Raw genomic sequence first — 25026 nt, forward strand, 5'->3', positions numbered from 1 at the left:
TTGTGGTACACAAACAAGGTAAGTTTCTACTCTGAAAGTCTTTTTTGCCCTACTCTTGGGGGACTGCCAGGGGTTTCAAATAAAAATCTCAGGGCTGTAGCCTGGAACATGAACCTCAAATGCTACAAGTTTTGTTCTCAGTACTTTTACTACTGACAATGCTAAAAGTAGAACCCATGATTTGGGGCTAAATTCTAAATGTGACAAAATAAGTTTTCCCCTCACTCATGGCTGCCCTTCTGCAGATGAACTGTAATGCTTAATTGAAACAAAATCTAAGATCAGAACTCATACAGAAAAATAGAAGCACTTTGCATGCCTATCACATCTTGCTTCTGAGGATCTCGAAGCATTTACAGACAGTGAATATTTTAACCTCACAAGCTGCTGGGAGATAGATGAGCCATATTAGCAGCTGAGGGAAAACTGAGGGACAAATTGGGGAAGGGGCTTACCAAAGGTCACATAGTCACAGGCATAGCTGGGAATAGATCCCAGGAGTCCCAGTTCTCAGAGCCCAATCAGATAGCTGCATTCCCTGAATAAGCTTGTTAGTGATGTCATCTACCATATCAGGGAAAACATGGAAACCATTAAAGATAACCTGCAGAGAGGACATAAATTGAGTTTGTGCCATCTTTTGGTTTTTTCATGATTTATAAAGAGGGCCTGCATTCTTGGGGGTTGTTTATTGGTTTGTTTTGGTGGGGTTTTTTTACGTTAGAAATTCAGGTCCTGTCTAGGCTAGAAAACTCTCTGAGGACTGGAGAAATTGTGACACAAAGACAATACGAGAGCCAAGAAAGCAGCTGAGAGGGGAAGAGATTTTTTTGTTAGACTCCTTGTAACTGTTTGTTTACTAAACACCTATATAATAACTTCAGTGACTAATTTAGGAGAAGGAGTCTTGGTGAAAATTATTTGTTAACACTTCTACAAACCCTTCCCCAACTTTCAGTTAAGGTGGGAGAGATGAGAATCAAAGCATGAGGAGACCAGAATTGCCATTCTTAAGAGGGCTGGAGAAGTAAAAAATAATAATAATAAATGATTAAGCATCCATCATAAGGAAGCAAAGAACACAACCCCACTTTTTTTTTAAATCTTTTACAGATCACATAGCAACTAGAACAGCAGCCACTGAACATTCTCAGTCCCATGCCCAGGCGTGAAAAAATGTAAGGTTTTCAAGCTACAGCTTTTGAGTGATTTTCTTCTCTGGAATCAGATTGATTGAAATAGCAGAGAAAGATTTTATATATTTTTAATAGAGAATAAACTCACTCTAGGACAACGTCTCTTTTGAGAGGCAGATGGAGTGTTGGTGCCTGAAGGTTCTGTAGTGGTTGAAAAATGACAGACAGCTGGTGAGACAGAAATAGCGCAATAGGGTAGTGCTAAGATATGTGTAACTTTGCCTATGGCAGAGGGGTAAAAGGGACCCACAAAATGATTTGACAGTGAGAGGGAAAAGAGGGGGATGTTCCAGGAAATACCAGGTACCATAAAGTCAGAGAGTGCTGAGTTCCTTAGATTTAGGTACTGTAATGAGAGATGCTACATTAAAAAAAAGAGAGATGAATAGATAAAGAGTGACCTGGTACAAGGGTCCTGGAAGCATCATTGTCTGCTATGGACAGAGAGATTTATGCCCCTTACTCCTGGAGTCTTTCAGAGACAGAAGGATTTATCCCATGAAATGAAACAAGAGCCAAGAGAGAGAAAAAGGAGACTGAGTTTACAGCAAAGAATGACAAAACACATCCTGTCCCTCTGTGTCTGGGATAGAAAGGATTTCTGTGAAAATGATCAGAGAGGTACAAGTGGTATCATCACAGAATCTGGTGATGGAGAATCAGTGTCAGGAACATTTTTCCTGTATACACTGTGAAGGAAAGATTTTGTTTTCCTTCCATCTCCTGAATTAACAGAGTGCTTTGGGAAAGTGTCTGAGCAAGACCATAGTTATAGCTAAGTCCATTCTGCAGGCACGCACAGGCATACATATACAAGATGTGTATCCACACCTGAACACACATAAAGGTATGTAGGCACACATACACACACAGGTATGCCCACCAATGTACACAAGCACACGCATACACACACGTTTGCACACATACATATGCATGCACATCATTCTTTCAAAGACATTCCAAGGCATAATGGAAACAAAATGGAAGTTGTCGCCTCACACCCTGGACTAGACCCTCAGCTGGTGCAAATCATAATCTGCACCTTCTTAAGGTCTAGCCCACTGATGGGGATAAAGCAGGAATCCATAGGCACTGGCAGCACCTTGCTCTCCTGCTGGTTGTATAGTCTGATTTACAGTGGGACAGTCACCACAGTGGTCCTGTCCCCTCTCCTGTTTTCACCCTTGAATGAGTAGATCTGGAGAAGGAGAGGCAGCTGGCAACGCATGTTTCAGTTAGAAACAGCAGAAGGCAGGTCCTGACCACAGAATCCCCAAGAAATTTCAGGTATAGGTTATCATGTTAATCAGACACAGCAGATTTCCAGCTATGAGCACATTTCTTAGAAGAATCAGAGCATGTTTCCAAAATGTCATTATCTATCAGTGCCCCAGTTTTATGCGTGGACATACACAGGCTCATACACACACACTTTTATCTCACCTGCTAGCCCATACCTTATTTGATGCACACATTAGTTTCAGATAATCAGTGGTGCTCTTCTAGCAGATGGAGTTTGGGATATATCCTTGTAACTGAATAGCACAGTTAATACCATGCACTTCACCCAACAACCTCCCTGAAAACACTGCATTGTATCTGGAGCTGCAAAAGCAGGGAGAATAATGTGCTGAGGTAAAGTTCTTATAGTGATAATGGGGTGGGGTGAGGCTGAGAAGCAGCTATTACACTTTTGGTGGAGTAGAAAGGCTCAGCAGGCAAGGGGAATGGAGAGCTAGTCATTTAATAGAAAAGAGTGTGATAATGAGGCTGTTGCACTCTAACTGCTTGCAATGCGCAATCTCTTGCCATCTACAGGACAAGAAGGAAACGGGTCTGATTTATTATTTAACTAACTAAATAACACGGAAATCATGTCAGCACAATAACCTGTTTTCACAGAACAAGAATCCCCTGTTGCTACATAAACAGAGACCCAGCCTAGCTGTGTGTTTTCCAAACAAGAGGCAATTTCCCCAATTCCTGCTGTGGATTCAGACACTTCTGCTGGGACTGTTAATGCAAGAGATCTGTCACTTTCACTGGGATGTAATTGACCTGTTACATCCTGATTGGCTTGGAGAACCTTCAGCTATTCAGAGATCAGTTTATATGAGCACAGGGTGTTTTAGAAAGAGCACCCATCTCTGAATAGCTGAAGTTCAGCTTAGAAGTGAATAATGGTTGACTACCTGTATAACCTGCCAAATACAACTTCCATCAGCGATGATCTTAGTGCAGCTCCCACAGGTTCAGTCAGACAGAGACAGTGTCTATTAGCTCATCTAGAGGAGCTGCTGCTTCTCAACTCTATCAGGATCTATGGTATGTTCACACACTCATATGCCCCCAGCCACACGCCTGGCATCAGTGGGGACTGGGAACTCCTCTAGCTGGTTCAGTCCTTATATTCACCATTTGGGTGACACATACCATCGAGCAATCAGAATTGGCCGGAACAAATTCCATTCAATATAATGGAGGGAGAATGGTCTACTGGTCAGAACATGTGCCGGCAGGGTCCAGTTCTGTTCCTGGCTATGCCACTGATTCACTGTGTGACCGTGGGTAAATCATTTCCCCTCTCAATGCATCTGGGCACAATCTGTAAAGTGGGGATAATCTGCCCCCTCAGAATGGGTATGTGAGTCTTAATTCTTTAACGTCTGTCTTAAGTGCTTTGAGATCCTGGAAAGGAGAGTGCTATCGAAGTGCAAAGTATGGTGCCAGCAGCATCATGACATAACAGTGTACCAAAGATGAATCTTCAAAATCTATACCTAAATCCCCCAACCCAGCAGGCTGTATAAACAAGGAGATGTTGATGGGAGTGTGAAAACTTTTCCCCAAATATTGCACCATGGGGAGGTGAGGGCACTTAAGGAATGTGTGACCAATTAGGTTGCAGCATGGCGAATGCTTGGGGGGAGGGATAGCTCAGGGGTTTGAGCATTGGCCTACTAAACCCAGGGTTGTGAGTTCAATCCCTGAGGGGGCCATTAAGGGGAACTGGGGTAAAAATCTGGGGATTGGTCCTGCTTGGAGCAGGGGGTTGGACTAGATGACCTCCTGAGGTCCCTTCCAACCCTAATAGTCTATGATTCTATGACCATGCGCTCAGGTCCCTGTGGGTGTGTCCATTAAGATAGGTTCTGTGGCAGCAATAAATCCACGTAGATGACCTGGCACGCCTACCTGAACAATTCACTTCTCTGACAAAGACTAGGTCCAAGCGGGAAATGCCGCTAAGGTGGCCCACGGTCTGGTGACTCAGTGCCATTTGGAAGCAGGAAGAGGCCATGTGACCCATCCACTACAAATAGCATCACTGCAGGTCTTTTATTCCTCCTGCTGTATGGACATTGATTATTCAGTTCTGTGTGCCATTGAGATGGTTTCTCCTCAACTCCCAATCCCAATCCATGGAAACATGTACTGTGATATGTTGGTAGCATAATGCTCTGTATGTGAAACCGTCTTAGTCAATCCAACTGCAGGATGGGGGAGCTGTCAGGTTTGTAACGGCTGCTTTCTGGGTGTGGAAAGTGGCATTTCCTTTTCTCCTGCATGTTGCTTATTGTTGTTTTTTCCCCCCTTAGAGCGAGTTTTACCCACACTCCCCAACCCTTTTCCAGGTCAGTATATGCTTTATGTCAAAGTATCTCTCTAGCCGGGTCATTCTCCATCATCTCAACAAATGCTAAAAGCCGAGGGTGGGCAGAGCAGAATGACAGGAAAATAAGGATATCCCCTTTTGCTTTGCATCCCAGTTGCCCCTTCCCTCCTCCTCCCCAAAAAAAACTGTTGCCAGAATCTCAGATTGAATTAAAACCTTAGGTTCAAGTGACTTTGCTCAACTTCTTTTCTTACCAACTTTGTAGAGATGAGCCTGAGCTGTTGTGTTTGGATCCAGATCCAAATGTTCCCAGTGTTCAGTTTGTCGTCAGGCCCATTTCTAATTATTGTATACATTCCGACCAGAAGCATATGTGCCACAGTAACTCAAAAAGAGGTTCATCTCTTGGTGCTCCCAATCTGACCAGAAGCAGAAGCATCTTGAAATCCTGTAAGAGGGGAAAAAGCCATAAAACTGCTACTCTCAGATTTCCATCTCAGGGTATGGAATGTCCAGAGAAGCATCCAAACTTTTGAGTGCTGATTCCTAACAAACCACCTCACCTTTGTGATTCATCTGTCCCAGTGAAAATGTCTTTTGCTGTTCGCATGGTAGGGCAGTTGGGGCACTAACTGTGAAAAGAAGCATAGTGCAGTCATTAAAGCAGATATGAGGCACCTCTGATTTAACTCAGTTCACAAGGAGCGAGCGTGAACACAGGGCAGGGAATCAGGAGACCTGAATATTATTCCCAGATCTGCCTCACACTTGTTTTGGTCAAATCAGTATGGCCGTGTCTCCATTATTAGATGTCCCAATTGAGAAGGGCCTGATTTTCAGAGGATGTGTGCTCAGTCCTTTCTGAAATCAGGCCCTTGTGAGGTGTTTCAAGTTGGACACCCAAAAATGGAGGCACCCAAAATCACTAGTCACTTTGAAAACTCTGGCTTAAAGTGCTTAATTTGTGCCAGGGCTTGCCAGGAGTCCATTTTCTTTTGGAAAGCAATTCAGTGTGCCCAAAGGGAACACCTGCATTTCTTTAGAGGAAGTGAGCAATGGATGGTGGGAGTTTCACGTCAGCTTCACTTAACCACCCCGCAGTTTCAAATCAAGCTCTGCTGCAAACAACTTCTTCAGGGCCAGGATGGGGCTACGCTTATTATATTTAATGGCAAATTTGCAATTACAATTAATGAAAAGTACCCCGGAAAAAGAAAAATTGAAATCAAGCCACCATTAAAATTAAATCCCAGGGAGTGATTTGCAAATAACATTGAAGAAGCTGGGAAAAGGAATAAAGCAGGCCATTGGGAATCTAGCATGGAAAAATAAATCCAATTAAGTGCAATTATTGAACACACTGTAAATGAAACATGGGCTCAGATATTATAGTCGCAATGGCTGTTTAAGATTTTGGTTCTTTTAATTTTTTAAGATGTGGGGTTTTTAATGGCAAATATTTCTGTCCAAACTGAAAAGACATTTTTGTCTTTTTTTTTTTAATTCCACAGACAGACAAAGGTTTTGCTAATTTTTCTCCCAACTGTATTGTCTCCTATCGTGCATTAGTGGCCCATTAAGGCAAATGCTAAAAATTACAGCTGAGCTAAGGCAAGATTTCTATGCCAAATGCCCCGTCTAAGTTCTAACCACGCTGGCTGCGCCATCCAGCACAGTTTTAATCAACCTATGAAAATTCTTTCTCACTGCCTTTGATATTTTCTTGCTGCTTCCTGTCTCAGTAATAATGTCTCAGTGGACATCATACTGTGACATCACAGTTGCAGTGAGTCTTTAGGAATTTGTTGCATTCTGCGATATCTTCAGTGAACCAGGAAGTGCTAAGAGGATTTCACAGGAGGAAAATATAATTTTAATACTCTGCACCTCATTTCTTTTGCTGAAAGCTCCCAGCTGCTTCTTTCATGTGGGCATTCAGCACAGACATTAGTGCTTAAATCAATCTTCACTTGTCCTTTGCAGTTCACCTTTAGAGAAACACCAGGCAAAAAAGTTTCCTTGCATGACGGGGACTCCATCACTATATAGGTTTATGGGTTCCATTCTCTTTGCCATCAATCTCCTCTGTGACCTAAGTCATGTCACGTGTCCTCTTTGTACCCCAGTTTCCCTATCTATAAAGTATAGCTGACACTTTCCTACCTCCTGGCATTTCTGATGATTAATTAATTAATGAATTAATTGGGAAGGTGAGTTGACATGGAAAGGGCTGTGTACATTCTAAGTATAGTTATTATCTGCTAGCTGCTGTTTAAAAGAGATCAGAGATTCCAAAGGGAGCTATTTAACAATACACGGGGCTTGAATTTGATGAGAAAGACTTTCCTAGAGCATAAGTGAAACCCAACTGGTCCTTATTTCAGCTGTTAAAAATGGGGCCTGTGACCACCATTATAGCACCAAATCCCCTGGTAAAATTTCTAGCCATCCTGATTGTTGAGGCAAGGCATCCAAAGTGCCTTAAATGTCATCTGGGCTGATGTCACATCATCATTTTGTAACATTGCTCTATTTGTGCTGTGATGTCACTGCATCTGGCCGTTGTATCACTCCATCATCAACAGAGCCAGATTTTCAAAAGAGCTCAGAGTTCTTTTGTGGAAGAAAGTTTTCAAGGAGGCCCCTCTCCTTCCGAGGATAAGGCTAGTGGGATCTCTGTTAAGTTCTAAGGATGTTTTATTCTGTGCTGTCTGCCATAGTCACAGGTCTGGCTGCCACTCTTATATTGGGCTTTGGGCTGTAATAACCCTGTGTATCAGCCATGATTACTTACAGGTCCCACTGGATTTGGCCCCTGCAGTTCTTCCCTTTGGGAGCTCAAGACCAGTGTTTCATACAGGTGACCAGACAGCTTTGTCAACCCAATCTTAACAATCTTACTCCTAAACCCCACCACCCTATAGTAGTGGGCCAGGTACATTTTGCTTCTTCAGAACCTCCAGCGGCATCTGTCTCGGTGTCAATCTGTTCTCCATGAGCAGCTCTTGGACAGCTACCTCATCCCTGGACTTATCTCTGGACTTTTAAACTCTTTAGCTTTCCTTTGGTCTTTTGGCAGCCAGCTGTGGCAAAAGCAGTCTTGACTGGAGCCTTTACCTTGCATTTTCCCAGAAAACAGCTCAGGCATTATCCCTTCTGTGCCCTCCTTGTTTACTGGGAGGTTGCTTATCTGGAGTCATTGTGTTACCTTCCTGCCACTTTCCTAACAGTCCTGCTATTAAACTGAACCAACACATGAATACAGTAAACATTCCAGTAACCCCAGGAGAGCCATAGAGTAACTATCCCACCAACCAGGTCACCTAGAGTATTCGCAAATGATTACAGATCAGCCCCATCTCCTTCACCGTGCCTGCCCTGGGATCTCTGACAGAGCTTGCCAAGTGTCAGGGCAGTGAGTGGCGCTGTCCTGGGCTGCATATTTTAACATGAGAAGGAATCAAGTGCAGAAGCCACTCAGTTGGGCCACATCAAACAAAATCCAGTTCCATTGCTCGTCAACAGGATAAAGATAGTGGTGAGGTGACTGTTCGGGGGCAGGCCTGTCTTTCCACCAAACAGACGCAGATTGGAGAATGACCCTGGATGGACTGTAGATTGTAGCTAGTCTCCTTTTAGCTGTAGTCCTTGTAGCTTGTATTGTTACTAATGCCTTGACTGAAGTGGGAGGGAGGGAGAAGAGAGCTGTTCATTTGTGTCTAATGACCAGAGGTTGGAGCTTCCTAAGAGGCCCAAAGAGCAGCTTTCTCTTTAACGGCCTCCCATTCTTCTCCCTCCTGCCCAGGGATTGGGCTCCCTTCTGGGAAGCACAGAGGCTTCTCCTGTTAATGTGGTCACCTGTTCTCTCCCAGCACACTCCCTCCAACACATGGGCCTTAGCACCAAAGCAATTCCAGTGAGTGAACACTTTTCTCATGGACAGTGACTCTGCATTTGGCAAAAACTAGGTGGTCTGGTTGGTTTTAAACAGGATGTCTCTGCAGGAGAAAACCATGGGGAAATAGGACCTTTTGAGCAGCACAGACTCTGAGGATCCAACATGGTACAGGGCTTGCCTGCTGAGCAGGAAGAACTGCCTTCCCTTGATCCAGCCAGTCCCAATAAGACAATAAAAAATCCTTTGTTAAGTCCTTGGGTGCTTGCAAGGGGGTCAGGCCCCGCCATGCCCCCTATTCATGCCCAAGAAGAGGGAATTGCTTGGCAGGCACCACAGTGTTCTTAGGGCCAAATTCTGCTAACACCAGGTCTGAATTTGATCTTTACACTCATTATTTGGTCCCCATAATGAAACCAGTTTAAACCATGTTCAAAGTCCCTCCCCATCCCCAGCCATTCTTTAGGATTTGAACTCACCTCTCTAGCATGGCTCAAAGGAAGGAAGAGTGAAATCCCAAATCACATACACTGCTTTTAAAACATGTTAATTCTTTAGCATGGTTGAGAACTCGTAGCCAGGGCCAGCTTTAGGAAGTGCAGGGCCCAATTCGAACAGTTTCGACGGGGCCCGGCAGGGATGACTAAAAAAAAAACAAAAAACCACACATGTAAAAAAACCACGTGGGGCTTGTACTCACCGGGTGGTGCTCCAAGTCTTCGGGGACACTTTGGCGGCGGGTTCTTCACTCGCTCCAGGTCTTCGGCAGCACTGAAGGACCCGCCGCCGAAGACCTGGAGTGAGCGAAGGACCCGCCGCCACAGTGCCGCTGAAGACCCAAAGCGCCACCAGGTAGGTAAAAATTAAAAAGGCACCTCTAGCCCTGGAAGAGATTCTCACTGGGTGTGGGGCCCTCTTAGGCACGAGGGCCGATTCAGGGGAATTGGTGGAATAGGCCTAAAGCCGGCCCTGCTCGTAGCACAAACAGACCTAAATGCTTGTTCTTCTTCGAGTGATTGCTCATATCCATTCCAGTTAGGTGTGTGCGCCACGCGTGCACATTCGTCAGAAAACTTTTACCCTAGCAACTCAGTGGGCCGGCAGGTCGCCCCATAGAGTGGCGCCATCATGACGCTTGATATATCCCCCTGCCGGCCCACCCGCTCCTCAGTTCCTTCTTACCGCCCGTGTCGGTCGTTGGAACAGTGGAGCGCGGCTTAGCTGACCTCCACTTCCCTAGCTACTCGTAGTTCTCGTATATAGTTATGCAGTTATAATCCTTTTATATATATATTTGTATAGTTATACGTTTTTTCTTTGCTAACATAGTTAGTTTAGTAATTGTTAGCGGGGTTCAGGAAGTAGCCCCTTCCATGAACCGCTGCCGGAGCCCATGCACGGCTCACCGGGTTTTAAAATGGGCTCGGCCTGCCAGAAGCCGATGCCGAAGGGAGATCCCCACGACTCCTGTTTGAAGTGCCTCAGGGAATCACACTTGACAGCTAAGTGCCCCATTTGCAAGGCTTTTAAGCCGAGAACAAAAAGGAGCGGGACTTTTACTTACCCCTCCACCTTTGGCGCCGAGCGATGATCAAGCGGCTGGCAGAAGCGCCTCCTCGGCACCGGACCCCGCCGGCACCGAAGTCGACTCAGCACCGCTCCCTTCCTCCGAGGTCGAGAGAGCCTACGATTCCTGCTGGTGCCTGACGGCTCCCCGGCACGCGCCGTGGTTGAGCCCCCTGCTCCTGCTGCTTCCGTGCCACCTGCATCGCAGCCAGAGAGCTCGTCTAAGTCGGATTGCCCGGCACCGACACCTGCAGAGGCACCGATGACATCGGCACCGTCGATTCCAGTCCCCCAGGGCCACTGAATCCGGTGCCTGACAGCTCCCCGGCACGCGCCGTGGTAGAGCTTACTGCTCCTGCTGCTTCCGTGCCAACTGCACCGCAGCCAGAGAGCTCGTCTAAGTCGGATCGCCCGGCACCGACACCTGCTGAGGCACCGACGACGTCGGCACCGTCGATCCCGGTCCTACAAGGGCCGTAGAATCCGGTGCCTGACGGCTCCCCGGCACGCACCGTGGTTGAGCTACTGCTCCTGCTGCTTCCGTGCCAACGGCACCGCAGCCAGAGAGCTCGTCTAAGTCGGATCGCCTGGCACCGACACCTGCTGCGGCACCCACGACGTCGGCACCGTCGATTCCAGTCCCACAAGGGTCGTAGAATCTGGTGCCTGACGGCTCCCCGGCGCGCGCCGTGGTTGAGCTTATTGCTCCTGCTGCTTCCGTGCCGACGGCACTGCAGCCAGACAGCTCATCTAACTCGGATCGCCCGGCACCGACACCTACCGAAGCTCTGACGACCTTGGTACCGTCGATCCCGGTCCCACGAGGGCCGTCGAATCCGGTGCCTGACAGCTCCCCAGTATGCACTGTGGTTGAGCCTGCTGTTCCCTCCACGCCGGAGACATTACCAACGGCGAGGGATCTCATTGCCATGACAGAGTCGATGCTGCCTGACCCCGGCACCGCTGGTGCGGGTAATACAGTCTCTTCATGTGACCGTCCTCTGTCAGCACAGCAGAGCGGCACCGTTCATGATCATGGTCCCGCAGACACTCCAGATCCTGTCGGCACGCCCGACACCACTTGCAGTCCCGGTGCTGTTTCCTCATCGGTACTGGTCGCACTCGCTGCACCGGTCGGTATCCCGTTCGCCGACCCGCTATCGGCACCGTTCCGACTCCCGGCACCGCGACAGGTACCTTGACTCCTGTAGCCTCTCCCCGAGCCTCGAGATCTCGGTCGACCTCCAGGCACCATTCTGGTTGCGGGTCTGGATCTCGTTCCAGGTACCGGTACGCCTCCCGGTGCCAGTTCCCGGTGCCGAGTTGGGCAAGGTCCGATAGAGTCAGAGACTCTGCCTGTGCCTTCTTTTAGTACCTCCATGGCCATCCGGACACGCATCCGTGTCATCCCACATGCGCAGATCTTATGCTCAGGACCACGATTCTGATATGATGGCCAGCGGGCGCCAGCCCTGAAACCGAAAGAGGCTTGGCGAATGAACCTGTTTGGCCGCCAGGTGTACTCTGCAGAGGCCCTGCAGCTCTGGGTAGCAAAGCAACAAGCCATGCTTAGCTGCGATAATTATAGCACCTGAGTGAAGGTAGTTTAGTTTATGGAGTTTCTCCCTCAAAACTCCCGCCAAGAGTTCGCTGCCGTCTTGGAGGACGGGGGAAAAAAAAAAAAAAAAAAAAGGTACCCAGAGCGTCCCTCCAGGCCTCGTTGGACGCAGCAGACTCTGCAGCCAGGACTCTGGCCTTTGGTGTCGCCATGAGGTGCATCTCATGGCTTCAGGTTTCAAACCTCCGGCCGGAGCTGCAGTATGCCATTCAGGATTTACCCTTTGTTGGTAAAGGCCTTTCGCGGCAAAGACAGCCCCAGGCTGCCAAGCCTGATGGACAATAGGGTCCTAATGCGCTCTCTCAGCATGCATATGCCAGCGACCAAACGCAGGCCTTTCTGTCCCCAGCCGCCATACTCTGTGCCTAGCCAGAGACAGGACTTTGGCAAACGGCGAGGCCAACGTGGTCGCAGACGAACGTCAGGACCCCTAAAGAGCCAAGGTCAAGGTCCCTCACAATTACCACTGGGACCAAAGACGAACCTTCCAAGGTGCGCCTGAGGGCGGTGTACCAGTCACAGGCCGGGATCCCAATCCCGCTTTCTCCTGGCGTGGCCCCAGTTAATTTCAGATCGCTGGATCCTGCGCACGGTGGAGCATAGGTACCACCTCTAATTTGTTCCAGCCCTGTCCCCCTTCAGGGACCCCTCTCACGAGCAATTCCTTGTACAAGAGGTGCAGACGCCGATGGACGAAAGGGGCAAGGGGTCTTACTCCCGTTATGCCCTAGTCCCCCACTCGAACGCAGGTCTCAGACCTTCCTAATCCTGCACGGACTCAACCGGTTTAGGATAAGGTTGAAGTTCCGCACGGTATCCCTGGGAACCATTATTCCATCCTTGCCTCCTGAGGGCTACTATGCCGCCCTGGATATGAAGGACGCGTACTTTCGCAACGCCATCTTCCCTCCGCACAGGAGATACCTCTGCTTTCTAGCCAACTGTCAGTACTTCTGGTTTACGGCCATAGTCGCCGCCTACCTTCGCTGATGTCGGATATGCGTTTTTCCGTATCTGGACGATTCGCTTATCCGAGGAGACTCTGAGACACAAACCACTCAGCGCGTGGGCATCGTCACGGTCTTATTCACAGGTCAAGGCCTGATGATTACTATAGAGCAATCCACTCTGGTTCCCACGCAGAGGTTGGACTTCCTAGGGGCTATCCTGGTCTCCTACCTAGCCGAAGCCTGCTTATCACAACTGCGGTTTTAGGCGATGGCAACAATCATCTGAGGTCTGCAGGCTTTCCCAACGACCTCCACTAGTACTTGTCTCAGTCTCCTGGGTCCATGGTTGCCCGCAAGTTGGTAACCAAACACGCCAAGCTCCGCCTCCGTCTTCTCCAAGTCTGGCTCACCTCGGCGTACCACCCAGACAGGGAGCCAATGGTCATGGTAGTCACCGTTCCCTCGAGCACCTTAGGCTCCCTAGAGTGGTGGCTAACTCCCTCCTTGGTGTGGGCAGGGATGCGGTTTCATCCGCCCCAGCCCTCACTGCCCCTGACGACGGACGCGTCATCTCTCTGCTCAAGTGCTCATGGTCACCTCCGAGCTTAAGGCCTTTGGTCTTCTCGGGAGCTGGCATTCCACATCAATGCCCTAAAAATGAGAGTAGTCCGCCTGGTGTGCCAGGGGTTCCAGCGGCAGCTGCGAGGCCGTTGTATCTCGGTATTTACAGCCAACACAGCGGCCATGTGCTTCATAAATATCCAGGGAGGGACATGGTACTCCCCCCTTTTGTCAGGAGGCCATTCATTTCCGGGACTTTTGCATGGCCCACTCGATGGAGCTGGTGACGTCCTTTCTCCCAGGCGTTCGGAACGTCTTGGCGCTTTGACTCAGCAGGTCTTTCCTGTCTTATGGGTGATCACTCTGCCCCATGTGAGGCGTTCTGCTTTCCAGAAGCGGAGATGTTTCCTCACATAGACCTGTTCGCTCACCGCGAGAGCAGAAAATGCCAGATGTTCTGCTCCTTCCAAGGTCTCTCCTCGGGATCGATCTTGGACGCATTCCTGATGCCGTGGAAAGGCCAACTCCATTATGCCTTCCCACTGTTCCCACTGGTTCATTAGGTCCTGCTCAAACTCTGCAGGGGCAGAGCGCGCATCATCATGATCACTCCAGAGTGGTCCAGGAAGCACTGATATACCACGTTGCTCGGCCTGTCAATAACAGACCCAATTACCCTGCCACCCCACCCAGACCTCATCACTCAGGGCAACGACAGGCTTCGTCACTCGGACCTGCAGCCTCTTCGCCTCACGGTGTGGCTGCTGCGTAACGGAGCCGGGGTGACAGGAAGCCTTCCACCTGGTCAACGTACCGGGCCAGGTGGAAGCGTTTTTTCTACAGCTGCAATACGCTCGATCTTGCTCCTGCTGAGGTCTCGATCCCCTCTATTTGGTCTGCCTCTGGCCTTCAGCGGCAGGACCTGGCGGTATTATCGCTGAGGATACACTCAGCAGCCATCTCTACCTTCCAGCCAGGCTAAGGTGGACGTTCCGTGTTCTCACGCTCTATGGGTTCGAGATCCCTCAAGGGCTTGGAGAGCTTGCACCCTCGGATGCGCCGCCCAGCCCCAACCTGGGACCTCAACCTAGTTTTAACCAGACTTATGTCTCCCCAGTCGAGCCGTTCACGACTGGCCCTCTGCTATACCTGTCTTGGACGACAACTTTCCTCATAGCTGTTACATCGGCCAGACGGGTCTCTGAGCTCAGAGCTCTTACGGTGGTTCCGCCGTACACTAGGTTTCACAAAGACAAGGTGCAGTTATGACCGCACCCGGCTTTCCTCCCTAAGGTGGTTTCGGCCTTTCATGTTACCCACAGCTCAACGCAATGGGCACAACCATTGCACTCCTTGGACATCTGTGGAGTGCTCGCATTTATATTGCGCTGCCAGAACCATTTCGTAAGGTGCCCCAGCTCTGTCATGGTAGCGGGCCAAAGGGAGGGCTTGCTTGTTTTCCTCTCAGAGGATCTCATCTTGGGTGATGGCGGACTTCCGCACTTGTTATGATTTGGCTCATATTTCCCCAAGCCACATCATCGTACAGTCTACCAGGGCTCAGGCTTCATCTGCCGCCTTGCTGGCTCGTGTTCCTACCCACGAGATCTGTCGCGCAGCTCCATTGGTCCTCGGTCCATACCTTTGCTTCGCAGTATGCCCTGGTTCAACAGTCAAGAGATGCTGTAGCCTCTGGCTCAGCAGTTTCATTCTGCCACATTTCACTCCGACCCCACCGCCTATGTAAGGCTTGGGATTCATCTAACTGGAATGGATATGAGCAATCACTCGAAGAAGAAAAGATGGTTACTCACCTTTGTAACTGTTGTTCTTCGAGATGTGTTGCTCATATCCATTCCACACCCGCCCTCCTTCCCCACTGTCGGAGTAGCCGGCAAGAAGGAACTGAGGAGCGGGTGGGCCGGCAGGGGGATATATCAAGCGCCATGATGGCGCCACTCTAGGGGGCGACCTGCCGGCCCACTGAGTTGCTAGGGTAAAAGTTTTCCGACGAATGTGCACGCGCGGCGCACACACCTAACTGGAATGGATATGAGCAACACATCTCGAAGAACAACAGTTACAAAGGTGAGTAACCGTCTTTTTTGATCTCTGTTCCTGACACCGGAGCAGCCAGGAAATAGAAATAATTAAAAGATGTGACAAGCGTGAGATGCAACATTTTGATCCATCTCTGGATCAGAACTTTCCCAAAGGTCACGGGGTGTTGGGGTTCACAATTCAGGTTGGACTTATCAGTATATAATGATATATTTGTGTATGACCAGGGTGCACCTCTGTCACTTAACTGGATTGCTGGTTGGCTTCAGTTATCTGCATCTCAGCAGAAGCTCTCTTGTTTAAATCCTGCCACCCTGAGCAGAAAGTAGGGCTCAATAACTCAAAAGGCTTCCGTCCAATGTTATTGAGCCAGATTTTCAAACAAGCCCAGCTCCAATTTGGTGAGTATAGCACCAGTGTATGGTGCAGCAACATGGTTGTGGCTTAGGTATGGCTCTGCAGTGTGGATGCTCAAACTGGGCTAGGCTAGCTCAGGTCTCAGACCCCCGTGCCAATCACCTGATCTAACTCTGTGGTGAAGACATACCCTGTGGCACGTAAGGGCATGATCATGTGGGATGCTGAGCTCTTTTGAAAATCTGGCCAATGAAGCAGAAAGGAGCAGAGGTGACTACAGCACAAGCCAGGCCATTGGGACACCTGGATTCTGTTCCTGGTCTACCATAGACAGACTCATCATTGTGAAAGTTGAAGCTAGACAAATTCAAACTGGGAATAATATGCACATATATAACAGTGAGGGTAATTAACCACTGGAACAACCGACGAATGGGTATGGGGCATTCTCCATCGCTGGCAATGTTTACTGCAAATTGGAAGTTGTACTAAAAGATACATTCTATGCTGAATAGGAATTAATTCGGGGAAGTCCTGTGGCCTGCGTTATGCAGAAGGTCAGACTCGATGATCACAATGGTCAGGGCCGGCTCTAGCCATTTCGCCGCCCCAAGCACGGCCAGCACGCCGCAGGGGGCGCTCTGCTGCTCGCCGGTCCCGCGGCTCCAGTGGACCTCCTGCAGGCATCCCTGCAGAGGGTCCGCTGGTCCCGCGGCTCTGGTGGACCTCCCGCAGGTGTGCCTGCGGATGCTCCACCGGAGCCGTGGGACCCTCCACAGGCACGCCTACGGAAGGTCCACTGGAGCCACCTGCCGCTCTCCCAGCAACCGGCAGAGCGCCCTCTGCGGCATGCCGCCCAAGCACATGCTTGGTGCGCTGGGGCCTGGAGCTGGCCCTGACAATGGTCCCATCTGGCCTTAACACCTGTGAATCTATGATTCATATGACCTTGTGCAAGTTGCATGTCCTGTCTCATCCTCACTTTCCCCGTGTGTAAAATGGGGATAATAATACTGACCTCAGAGGGAGGTGAGAGAATTAATTCAATCTAGAAACAGCACCTTGGATTGGGAGCTTGAGCAACTCCAAGTCTTAGTATTAATATTATAACAATTAACATTAGCTTGGGCTAACATTTGTCAAGACTGCTCAAAAAACTCTGTTCCCCATAAAAAAAAAGTCAGCTTCCTCCCTCCCTTCCCTAAAAGAGAGAGAGAGAGAGAGAAATAGTTGTATTGCTTGCTCTGTTTCTGTACTTTTTGTTCATTAATTTTAATTTAGATTGATTTATTCCAAAATGAGCCCTGGATTGCATATATTTGCATAACCCTCTCCAGCTGCAGTGCTGCGGAGAATCCAATGAGCTGAGTGAGAGGGAGGAGGAGGCTGAGAGCTAGGACTAGGGAAATGCTCTTCAGTTCGACCTTTGCCCTTGCCATGGAGTGGCACACACACTCGAAGCCCTTTTTAGCCCCAGTTAGAGCCTAACCTGGTTGTAGCACGGTTTGCTGCACACAGAGCATAGCTGCAAAACTGCATTCATGCCTTAGTGCCCTAGAGGGTGTTCTGGGTCAGAATATTGGAAAAATCCCCGTCTTCACTGAATGGATTAGAAATCACCCCCACCCCTACGATAATCAGTTCAGGTAATACATTGGCAGGTGTGATCGCTGATAACAGAGTTTGACCTGTAGTGTGGATGGGTTCAGTTTAGACCAGCACTCAGGCAGAATATACCCCTCCAGACCCAAAGAATCCAGAGCTTGGCAGGACTACAGATCCAGCTGTGAAACACACAGCTTGGTATGGTTTTAAACCAGCTCCTGATGCCTCCATGTGAGCATTCAGGGAATAACAATATTGTCTCTTAAACCATTTCCCTAAGCTTTTTACTTGGAAAAGTGTGGTGGGGGAATATAAATCTTATATCAAGTTTATAACAAATACACATGAAGACCCTGCTCTCTCTCACTCTCTCTCCACGTCCTTTTTTAGTTGCCTTCCCAGTAGCAGAGACCTGTTGTGAAAAGCTGCACTGAAATTAAAGTAGGGTGGGGAGAGAACAGACATCACTTCTTTTTTAAATCCTCAAATAGAACTGTTCCCCCCCCCTTCCCTATCCTCACTCTCCTTCCCCATTTCCACTTTGCAAACCACTAAGGAATTTGCCTAACAAATTGGCCTCCCATCTGGTTATTGTCCCGAGCGAACAGCCTCTCCATTCACTAACCCAGGATGGTAAGTCAGTTTGGGAAGCGTCGGGTTTATCTTCTAGGCTCAGGCACTGCGCTGGGCCTATTCGTGAACTGGTTGCCATTCAGTGCTTGCGCTGTGGTTGATAAAGCACATTACACATGGCTGGGCTTACATGATTAATACAGCTGTCTCAGCGCTCTCTCAGAAAACAAAAACAACCAGGGGGAAAAAAAAGAACCTTTTCGCAAGCAAATCAGACTTGCAGAAAAGCAGAGTCCTCCTGGCGCGCACACAGGAATTGCTGTGCCCATCAAAGGACCTAACAAAAGAGGGAGGGTCTGTTTGGAAGGGGAAATGGGGCTTAGTCTGCCCTTCACACTTTTGGGAATGGAGGTGTCGGGGTGGCAGCAGGAGCAGGGAGCAGGCAGGGAATCATTGCAAGTGGTTCCTGCGTTGAAGAGGATGCGACATAACCAGTGCAGCTTTGTTCTGTCCCAGTCAGGCATCGTATACGGTAGGTGTTGTGGGAGTTGACACAAACACACACACTCACACAAACCAACTTTTCCAACACCTATAGTGGACACACCTACTTGCTGACGTGGAGATACACATGTAGGCTTATTCAATGCACACACCACCTAGGGCTTGTTCCTCAGGTTCTTAGGAACACCTAAAAGGCACCCCCACCCACTGTGAAACTCAGAATACCCTCAGGGTTGCTCTAAGTCATAATGGATTATAACAGTTCTATAGGGGCTGTGTCCCATCAGGGATCACAAGTGCACAACCTGCTCCACCGGGGGGCTGGGCTAGGCTAGCAGAAAGCCACCATAGCTAGCTGAGATCCACTCAAGCAATCCCCCAAACAAGGGCTGTTTCGGGTAGCTTTAAGACCACTTTGCACCGCTGGAGTACCAATAAGGGGCTTTAGAAGTTGCCAGCATTTGAGCTCTAGAGTGCACACAGAGCCACTCTCACACCCATATTTACACGCACACATACTCACCCAACAGCTATAGGACGCACCTATCTACTCACACAGGGAGACATACAATCTGACTCACGTGGGAGTTATAATTCATCCACACCCACGCCAACTCAAACATGAAAACATACAGGGTTGTGTTCGCACAACTCACATGACATCTATAGCGTTAGTTATTCTCTCTCTCTCTCTTTCTCACACACACGCACACACGCACCCCACTCCCATGTCTAGGGCCTCATTCTCAGTTACTCCATTCCTGCCTCCTGGGGTAGAGATGGAGGTGGGGTGGACAAATGGAGTTTCAAGCTCCAGGCCAGATTCTGCTTCAGTAACATAAAGGGGCCAAAAAGGGGCCACAGTGGCTAGGAGGAGGCTTCCCCAGAAGCAGGTTAGGTCTGATATACCCAGCACTGCTGTGCTCCTCTTGCAGTCCATGGCATGGGCACATGCTGGAAGCAGGAAGTAGAGTGCTTCTGAGCTGGGGAAAAGCCCAATGACAGTTACAAGGAGGCTGCCATAAGTTAGAGCAGCCCCCAAAGCCACTAATATTTGTCGGGGACTGTTCTGGCCCCAGCCAGACGCAGAGTCCAGGAGATGCAGAGCTGGCTTAAAGCTACCTTTGCCCCTCTCCTTCTGGGCTGCAGCTTCTGGGCTGCGGTTCCTGAGAGGCATAGTACAGAATCTAGCCCCCACCTCATCCAGGGACTGTGCAGGGCCTTACCTGGCCCTTGGTATAAGTTGGAGCAGCCTCAGGGAAAGGAGAGCAGCACCTATGTAGAATCCCTGTGTCAGCGCTACATCAGAGGGCATTCTCTGCAGGCCATTTCTGCCAACAAGAGGAAAGTAAAGAGGCCTTAGTGTGACTGAGGGTCAGGCCCCTGAAGTAAACAGATAGCTGTGACCATAACGGAGACATCCCACGATCCATACGCACACTTTACACCCAACCCTGATCACACAACACGAAAAGTAGATGTGCACCTACTCCTGCAAGTGCCGGCACATAGACACTAACCAGCTCATACGCCATCTACAGCCTGCACATTGCTACACGCACGTGCTCGCAGAGACACTAACAAAGGCCTGTTCACAAAACAGCGGCTTTGCCATGTCAGGTGGCCACACCCCAGCCCAGGGGAGAGCAAGGCACAAAAGAAGCCTTCACCATAGGGAAAAACAGATCAGTTTTCTGTCAGTCTATCTCCCTGCCCATTTCTGTCCTCTCCCTACTATCCTTCTGTCCTGTTCTATTAACCTCTGTCCCGCTCTCCTTTTTTCCTTCTCTACATCTCTCTGTGCCAACCTCTTGTCCTCTTCTATCTCCCTTCAGACTTCTCTCATTCATGTTCCATTTTCTTTCTCTGGCCGCTCTCCCTATCTGCCTCTGTGCACACCTACACAAGACCCAGAGGTGTAAATCCCAGCTCAAGGAGACATACCCATGCTGGTTCCGATCCAGCTAGCATGCTAAACATGTCACCATGGCAGCACAAGTTGCAGAAGGAGATATCCCAAACATGTGCCTAGCATCATGGATGGGATTGTACTTGGGGTAGCTAGCCTCTCCCACTGTTTGTGGTGTGATGGCTATTTTTAGCATTCTAGCTTGGTCATAGCTAGTGCAGATGTGTCTCCTCAAGCCGGGAATCAACCCCCGATCAAAGTGCAGACATATCCTCCATCACTTCCTTTCTAGCTCTCTCTACACCGGCCTCTGTCTCACTCAGTACCCTTGTCACTAAGACTACTCCCCACCCCCACTCCTCAGCTTCTCATTCTGCCCCACTCTCTGTTTCCCACTCTCTCTCTCCGCTTAAGTCCCATCTCTGCCCACTTTCCTGCCCCACGACCTTCCAGCCACTATATCTCACTCCCTACACCTATCCCCTACCCTGTCTCCATGCCCATACCCCCCATCCTCCACCCCCTGGACACATGCACACCATTCATGCCCATGAAAACCTGGCACACCAAAGGATTTAATTTGATGCCTAGTGCAGCTATGCATGGAGATGGGTGGTGGGGTAAACACAGACTGGGCATCTATTTAGCTGACACTGCACGCCCAGTGCTGTGGGATCCAGGCAGTTAGCTCTGCACTGAGAAGCCAGACTATGTTCAGCACTGGCTGACTGCTGAGGGGATGGGACACACTGGTGCACACATGTGCAATCAGCTGGAAATCTGAATAGGGAAGGGATTCATTCTCTCCTAGAAGCTTGTGGGGTGGTGGGGGAGGAGAGAACTCAGACCCAACCCAGGAATGGCCCACGGGTGCAACCTGGGTAACATGGTCCCCAGCTGTTTTGCTTGTAGAATCAGATCTTTAGCTGGAGGGATCAAGGGCTCAGTAATGCATTTGAGAGAGGCAATATGCCAGGTTCTTGATAAAGCAACATTAGTTGCTTGGAGAATGAACGAGGAGAGGGGTAGAGGGGATTTTCTCAGCAGTGGTAAAACCCCAGAACTTCCTGAAATCTACAGGAAAAAAATAGGTTAGCTGTGAGAGAAACTCATCTACCTGGCTTGGAACCGTATTTGGTCTTCTAGTCATAGGCTTTGTTAGCTAGGACAGCGGTCCCCTTCTACAGCAGCTATGGCAATATGGACAGGCTCTAGCAAGCCAGGAGAAAATGGGCCATCTCTAGAACATCATGAACGGTTGCTAGCCCACTGTGGATGGGCTTTAGATTGGGGTCATCGCTAGCTCATGCAGAGGACCTGGCTGCCTCCAGAAAAGCCAGCACATTGACTGTGTAGACATGAGGCCCACCCAATGCCCCAGCTCAAGATTTAATCATAAGACCCTCCCCCACCAGGGAATATAAGCAGCAACAGCAGGTCCATAGGTATTAACAGACAGTGCTGCAACCAGAGTGGTGTGTGAATTGTGTCTTTTTTCCCCAAAGCTCAAAGGCAGGTTGGAAAGAAAAAAAAACAACCCACAACCAAGCAAGCCCTAGTAAGTAGAAACTGCTAATCCCTAAAGCTTCAAAGTAGAGTGCAGAGCCTTGGAAGAAAGAAATTAATAACTTTCAAAGTATGACCTTGAAAATGGAATTAAGAGTATTCCTCCCTTTTAAGCCTCCATGATAATAAAGATTTCATCTTTGGAAGCCCTGGCAAAGAGAGTCAACAGACTAGAAAAATGACTTCCTGCAGAGGAACTGACATGTGTAAAAACCTGGCCCCCTCAGGCTGTGGCGGGAGAGGGCGGGGAGGAAAGAGAGAGAGAGACCCAGCTTTTTCCGGCCCCTGCTCCTTTTTCTTTAGTGGATGGTTTTGTTCTTTCTCTGCAACCTCTCCTGTCCCAAGACATGCCCAAGAGAACTTGCGAGATAAGCATCAGTGAATTTCTTTGTAAACAGAATTGGCCTCTGATGCTGTGGAGTCACAAAAATCTTTGGTGCTCCCTGAAATACAGTCTTCCAGGCCTGCTAGATTTTTTTCCTCCCTTAATTTCTCAACTACAGACAGACAGACACACACACACGTCTCTCCTCTCCTCTCTCCTCAAAAAAAGAGTCATAGGGCCCAGTTCTTGTCTCACACTGGTTTGACATTAAATTCAGTGGAGTGACACCTGGCTGACTTACACCAATGTACATGAAAAGAGAATCACACTCAGGTTTCGGAAGTCTCAGCTGCATATTTGCTCCCTCAGATCACTGAGCCCGGGAACCTGGCATGTGAGGCCATGGGGAGTCGCTTTACCAGTGGACAGATGAGAAGGCGTGGGGAGGGGCTACAGCGAGCCCCTCTGCAGATGAGAGGCTGTGATTGCCCTTTGGGAATGAATCTGTTATGTGTGTGCAGTTGAAGGGACTCCTCTGTAGTGTGATACGAGTGACCATAGGTTCAGTTCCTGGGGATCCATCTGTGGTGTCTGTGCCATTTGAGTGCTGTGCTCTGTGCAGTTGAAGGGCCTTGGAGGGGGTTCACTCAGCCCAGGCTAGATCCTGCAGCCATTGAGTGAGTAGTGGGATTGTGTGGAGTGGCAGGTCAGTCCAAGGCCTGGGGACAATAGATTAGTCTCTGTGCATGGACCTGCTAATTACAAATTGCTGCCTACACCCCTGAAGGCAAGAGACGGCCCCACTCTGCTTACAGGCCCCACTGGGGCTCTTTGTTCCCCATCCCGGTTATAGGAAAGAACTGGAGTCCGTGTTGCAGGGGGTGATGTGGGATGGAGAGGTTTCTGACTAACACCACATTCGCCTCAGGTCACAACATTCAAACATCCATAAGGCTGTGTGGCCAGAAGCATCTGTACTGCACATTCTGTTTTTTCAGGGTTGCCGACGAAGTGTCAGTAGCTCAGTGAAGTTGGACGTCAGGTCCACTCCTCTCCAGGTCTTCCATTGCAGAGTTAGACCACAGTCCACAGATGATAATGACATATAGAGCTGCTGGTTGGAACAGGCCGGATTTAACTTCTGCTTCCCAGCTGAGGGGGTGAGACAGCAATCACCTGGGAACTAGGGAGGGAGGGATGGAGTGATTGTTAGGTAAGTAGATAGCAGAAGTCTGCTTGGGCCAGTTGCTGGAATCATTTCATGTGGACTCTGGGCTCCTCTCCTGGTGCCCAGCTGTCTCATTTGGAGGAAGTGGGGACATTTCTGGGTGCATCTGATCCAGATCCCCAAATGCAATCATCCCCGAAACGTTGGGATAAGATCTGCACATGGGCTTTTTTGTCTCCAGTTTGCTGCGCTGTGCATAGGTTAGCTCTGTTTGTCCTCATTTTTGCCTTCGGATGCCACCTTGTGGGGAAACGTGGTGTAGCGCCCTTGCTATTAACCATTTTTAACCCTGCTTTGCCACTTCGTGGCAGGATCTAGCTAAGCTCTGAGGCGGAATTTGGTGGGTCGGGGGAGAGAATGCCAGAATTCCAGCTAATATTGCCCTCTTTGTTTTCTCTGAGAGCATTACGTGTGGCTGAGATAGGATGAAGTAGATCAGCATATAACACCAATGGCCTGGCCCAAGCAATTTGGGGAATCTGTCCCAAGGTGTCCCCATTTCCACCACCCCAAGGCTTAGAGAAAGGTGGCACTAAAAAAAAAAATCAACCCGCCCCCCCCAAAAAAGATGCACAGGATCCATCAAGATGTGGACAAGGCAGTGTACAGTGGCAGGGGATTGCAATCACACTGAGAAGAAAGGAGGAGAGGTCCCACTGACTGATGACTATCCCATCCCAGAGTTCATAGCATGCCTTCTCTGACACCTCTCTCGCACACCTGAGCCAGCATTGTCCCCATCTTATATTAATCAGATCCCAGAGCTTCCTTTCCATACCATCAGCCCCCTAACTCCCATCAGCCCCGTCTCCTACCCATCACAGTCCCTAGCCATAACATGCCTATTCTTGCCTCATCCTCATATCATAGCCAGCCCTTAGCTACCGTTACTCTCATACCTTTCCCACCACATCAACCCATCTGTGAGCAGGCGTCATCTCCCTGCCCATACCCATCAGAACTTTTAGCCAGCATCAGCCTGTACTTATCACAGAGCTGAGCAGGCACCACCCCTGTACTGTAACCAACATATCAGCGGGCTGGTGTTGCCCCTTTCCAGAGACATCACATCTCTGAGTTGACATCACCAGCTTCCCATACCTATCTCTGCTGGCCTCACTCTTCATATGGACACTGATCCCCTTCCGTGGGCAATAATTGGCCAATGTAACACTTCAGGGATTGCCTTCTGGATTCAGTCACTGGCTGGCTGGAAAACCATTTCAGAGCTCCACCTGGTGACAGTGTCACCCATGCCTACCTTTTATGGCCAGAAGGGACCACTGTGATCATCTTGTCTGACCACCTGTGTAACACAGGCCAGAGAATGTAACGCTGTGATTCCTGCATCTAGCCCATTCTGGCTCTTGAGCCTATTTTTTAGAAAGATATGTCATTGCATAGCTTATGTGTCAGCCAATCCCTCAGCTGATCTGACTTTCTCTTTGTCTCAGCCCGTGACCACTCACTAACTCAGATGGTGTCTGGGTGGCGAC

The 25026-nt window shown here is 49.3% G+C and overlaps 1 protein-coding gene across 5 annotated transcripts in view; it reads left to right on the forward strand.

The window, feature by feature from the left end:
• LSAMP (limbic system associated membrane protein) overlaps positions 1–25026 on the forward strand; it is a 747548-nt gene that overhangs the window by 693642 nt on the left and 28880 nt on the right. For 3 of the 5 annotated variants that reach the window (XM_050960825.1, XM_050960834.1, XM_050960807.1), the window contains one exon: positions 4796–4831. The exons of the other annotated variants lie outside the window; for them this stretch is intronic. In XM_050960825.1, the coding sequence (XP_050816782.1) occupies positions 4796–4831 (36 nt within the window). The remainder of the gene's footprint in view (positions 1–4795; positions 4832–25026) is intronic. 5 annotated transcript variants of the gene reach the window in all.

This window comes from Gopherus flavomarginatus, chromosome 1 (assembly GCF_025201925.1).
Source record: "Gopherus flavomarginatus isolate rGopFla2 chromosome 1, rGopFla2.mat.asm, whole genome shotgun sequence".
Lineage (NCBI taxonomy): Eukaryota > Metazoa > Chordata > Testudines > Testudinidae > Gopherus > Gopherus flavomarginatus.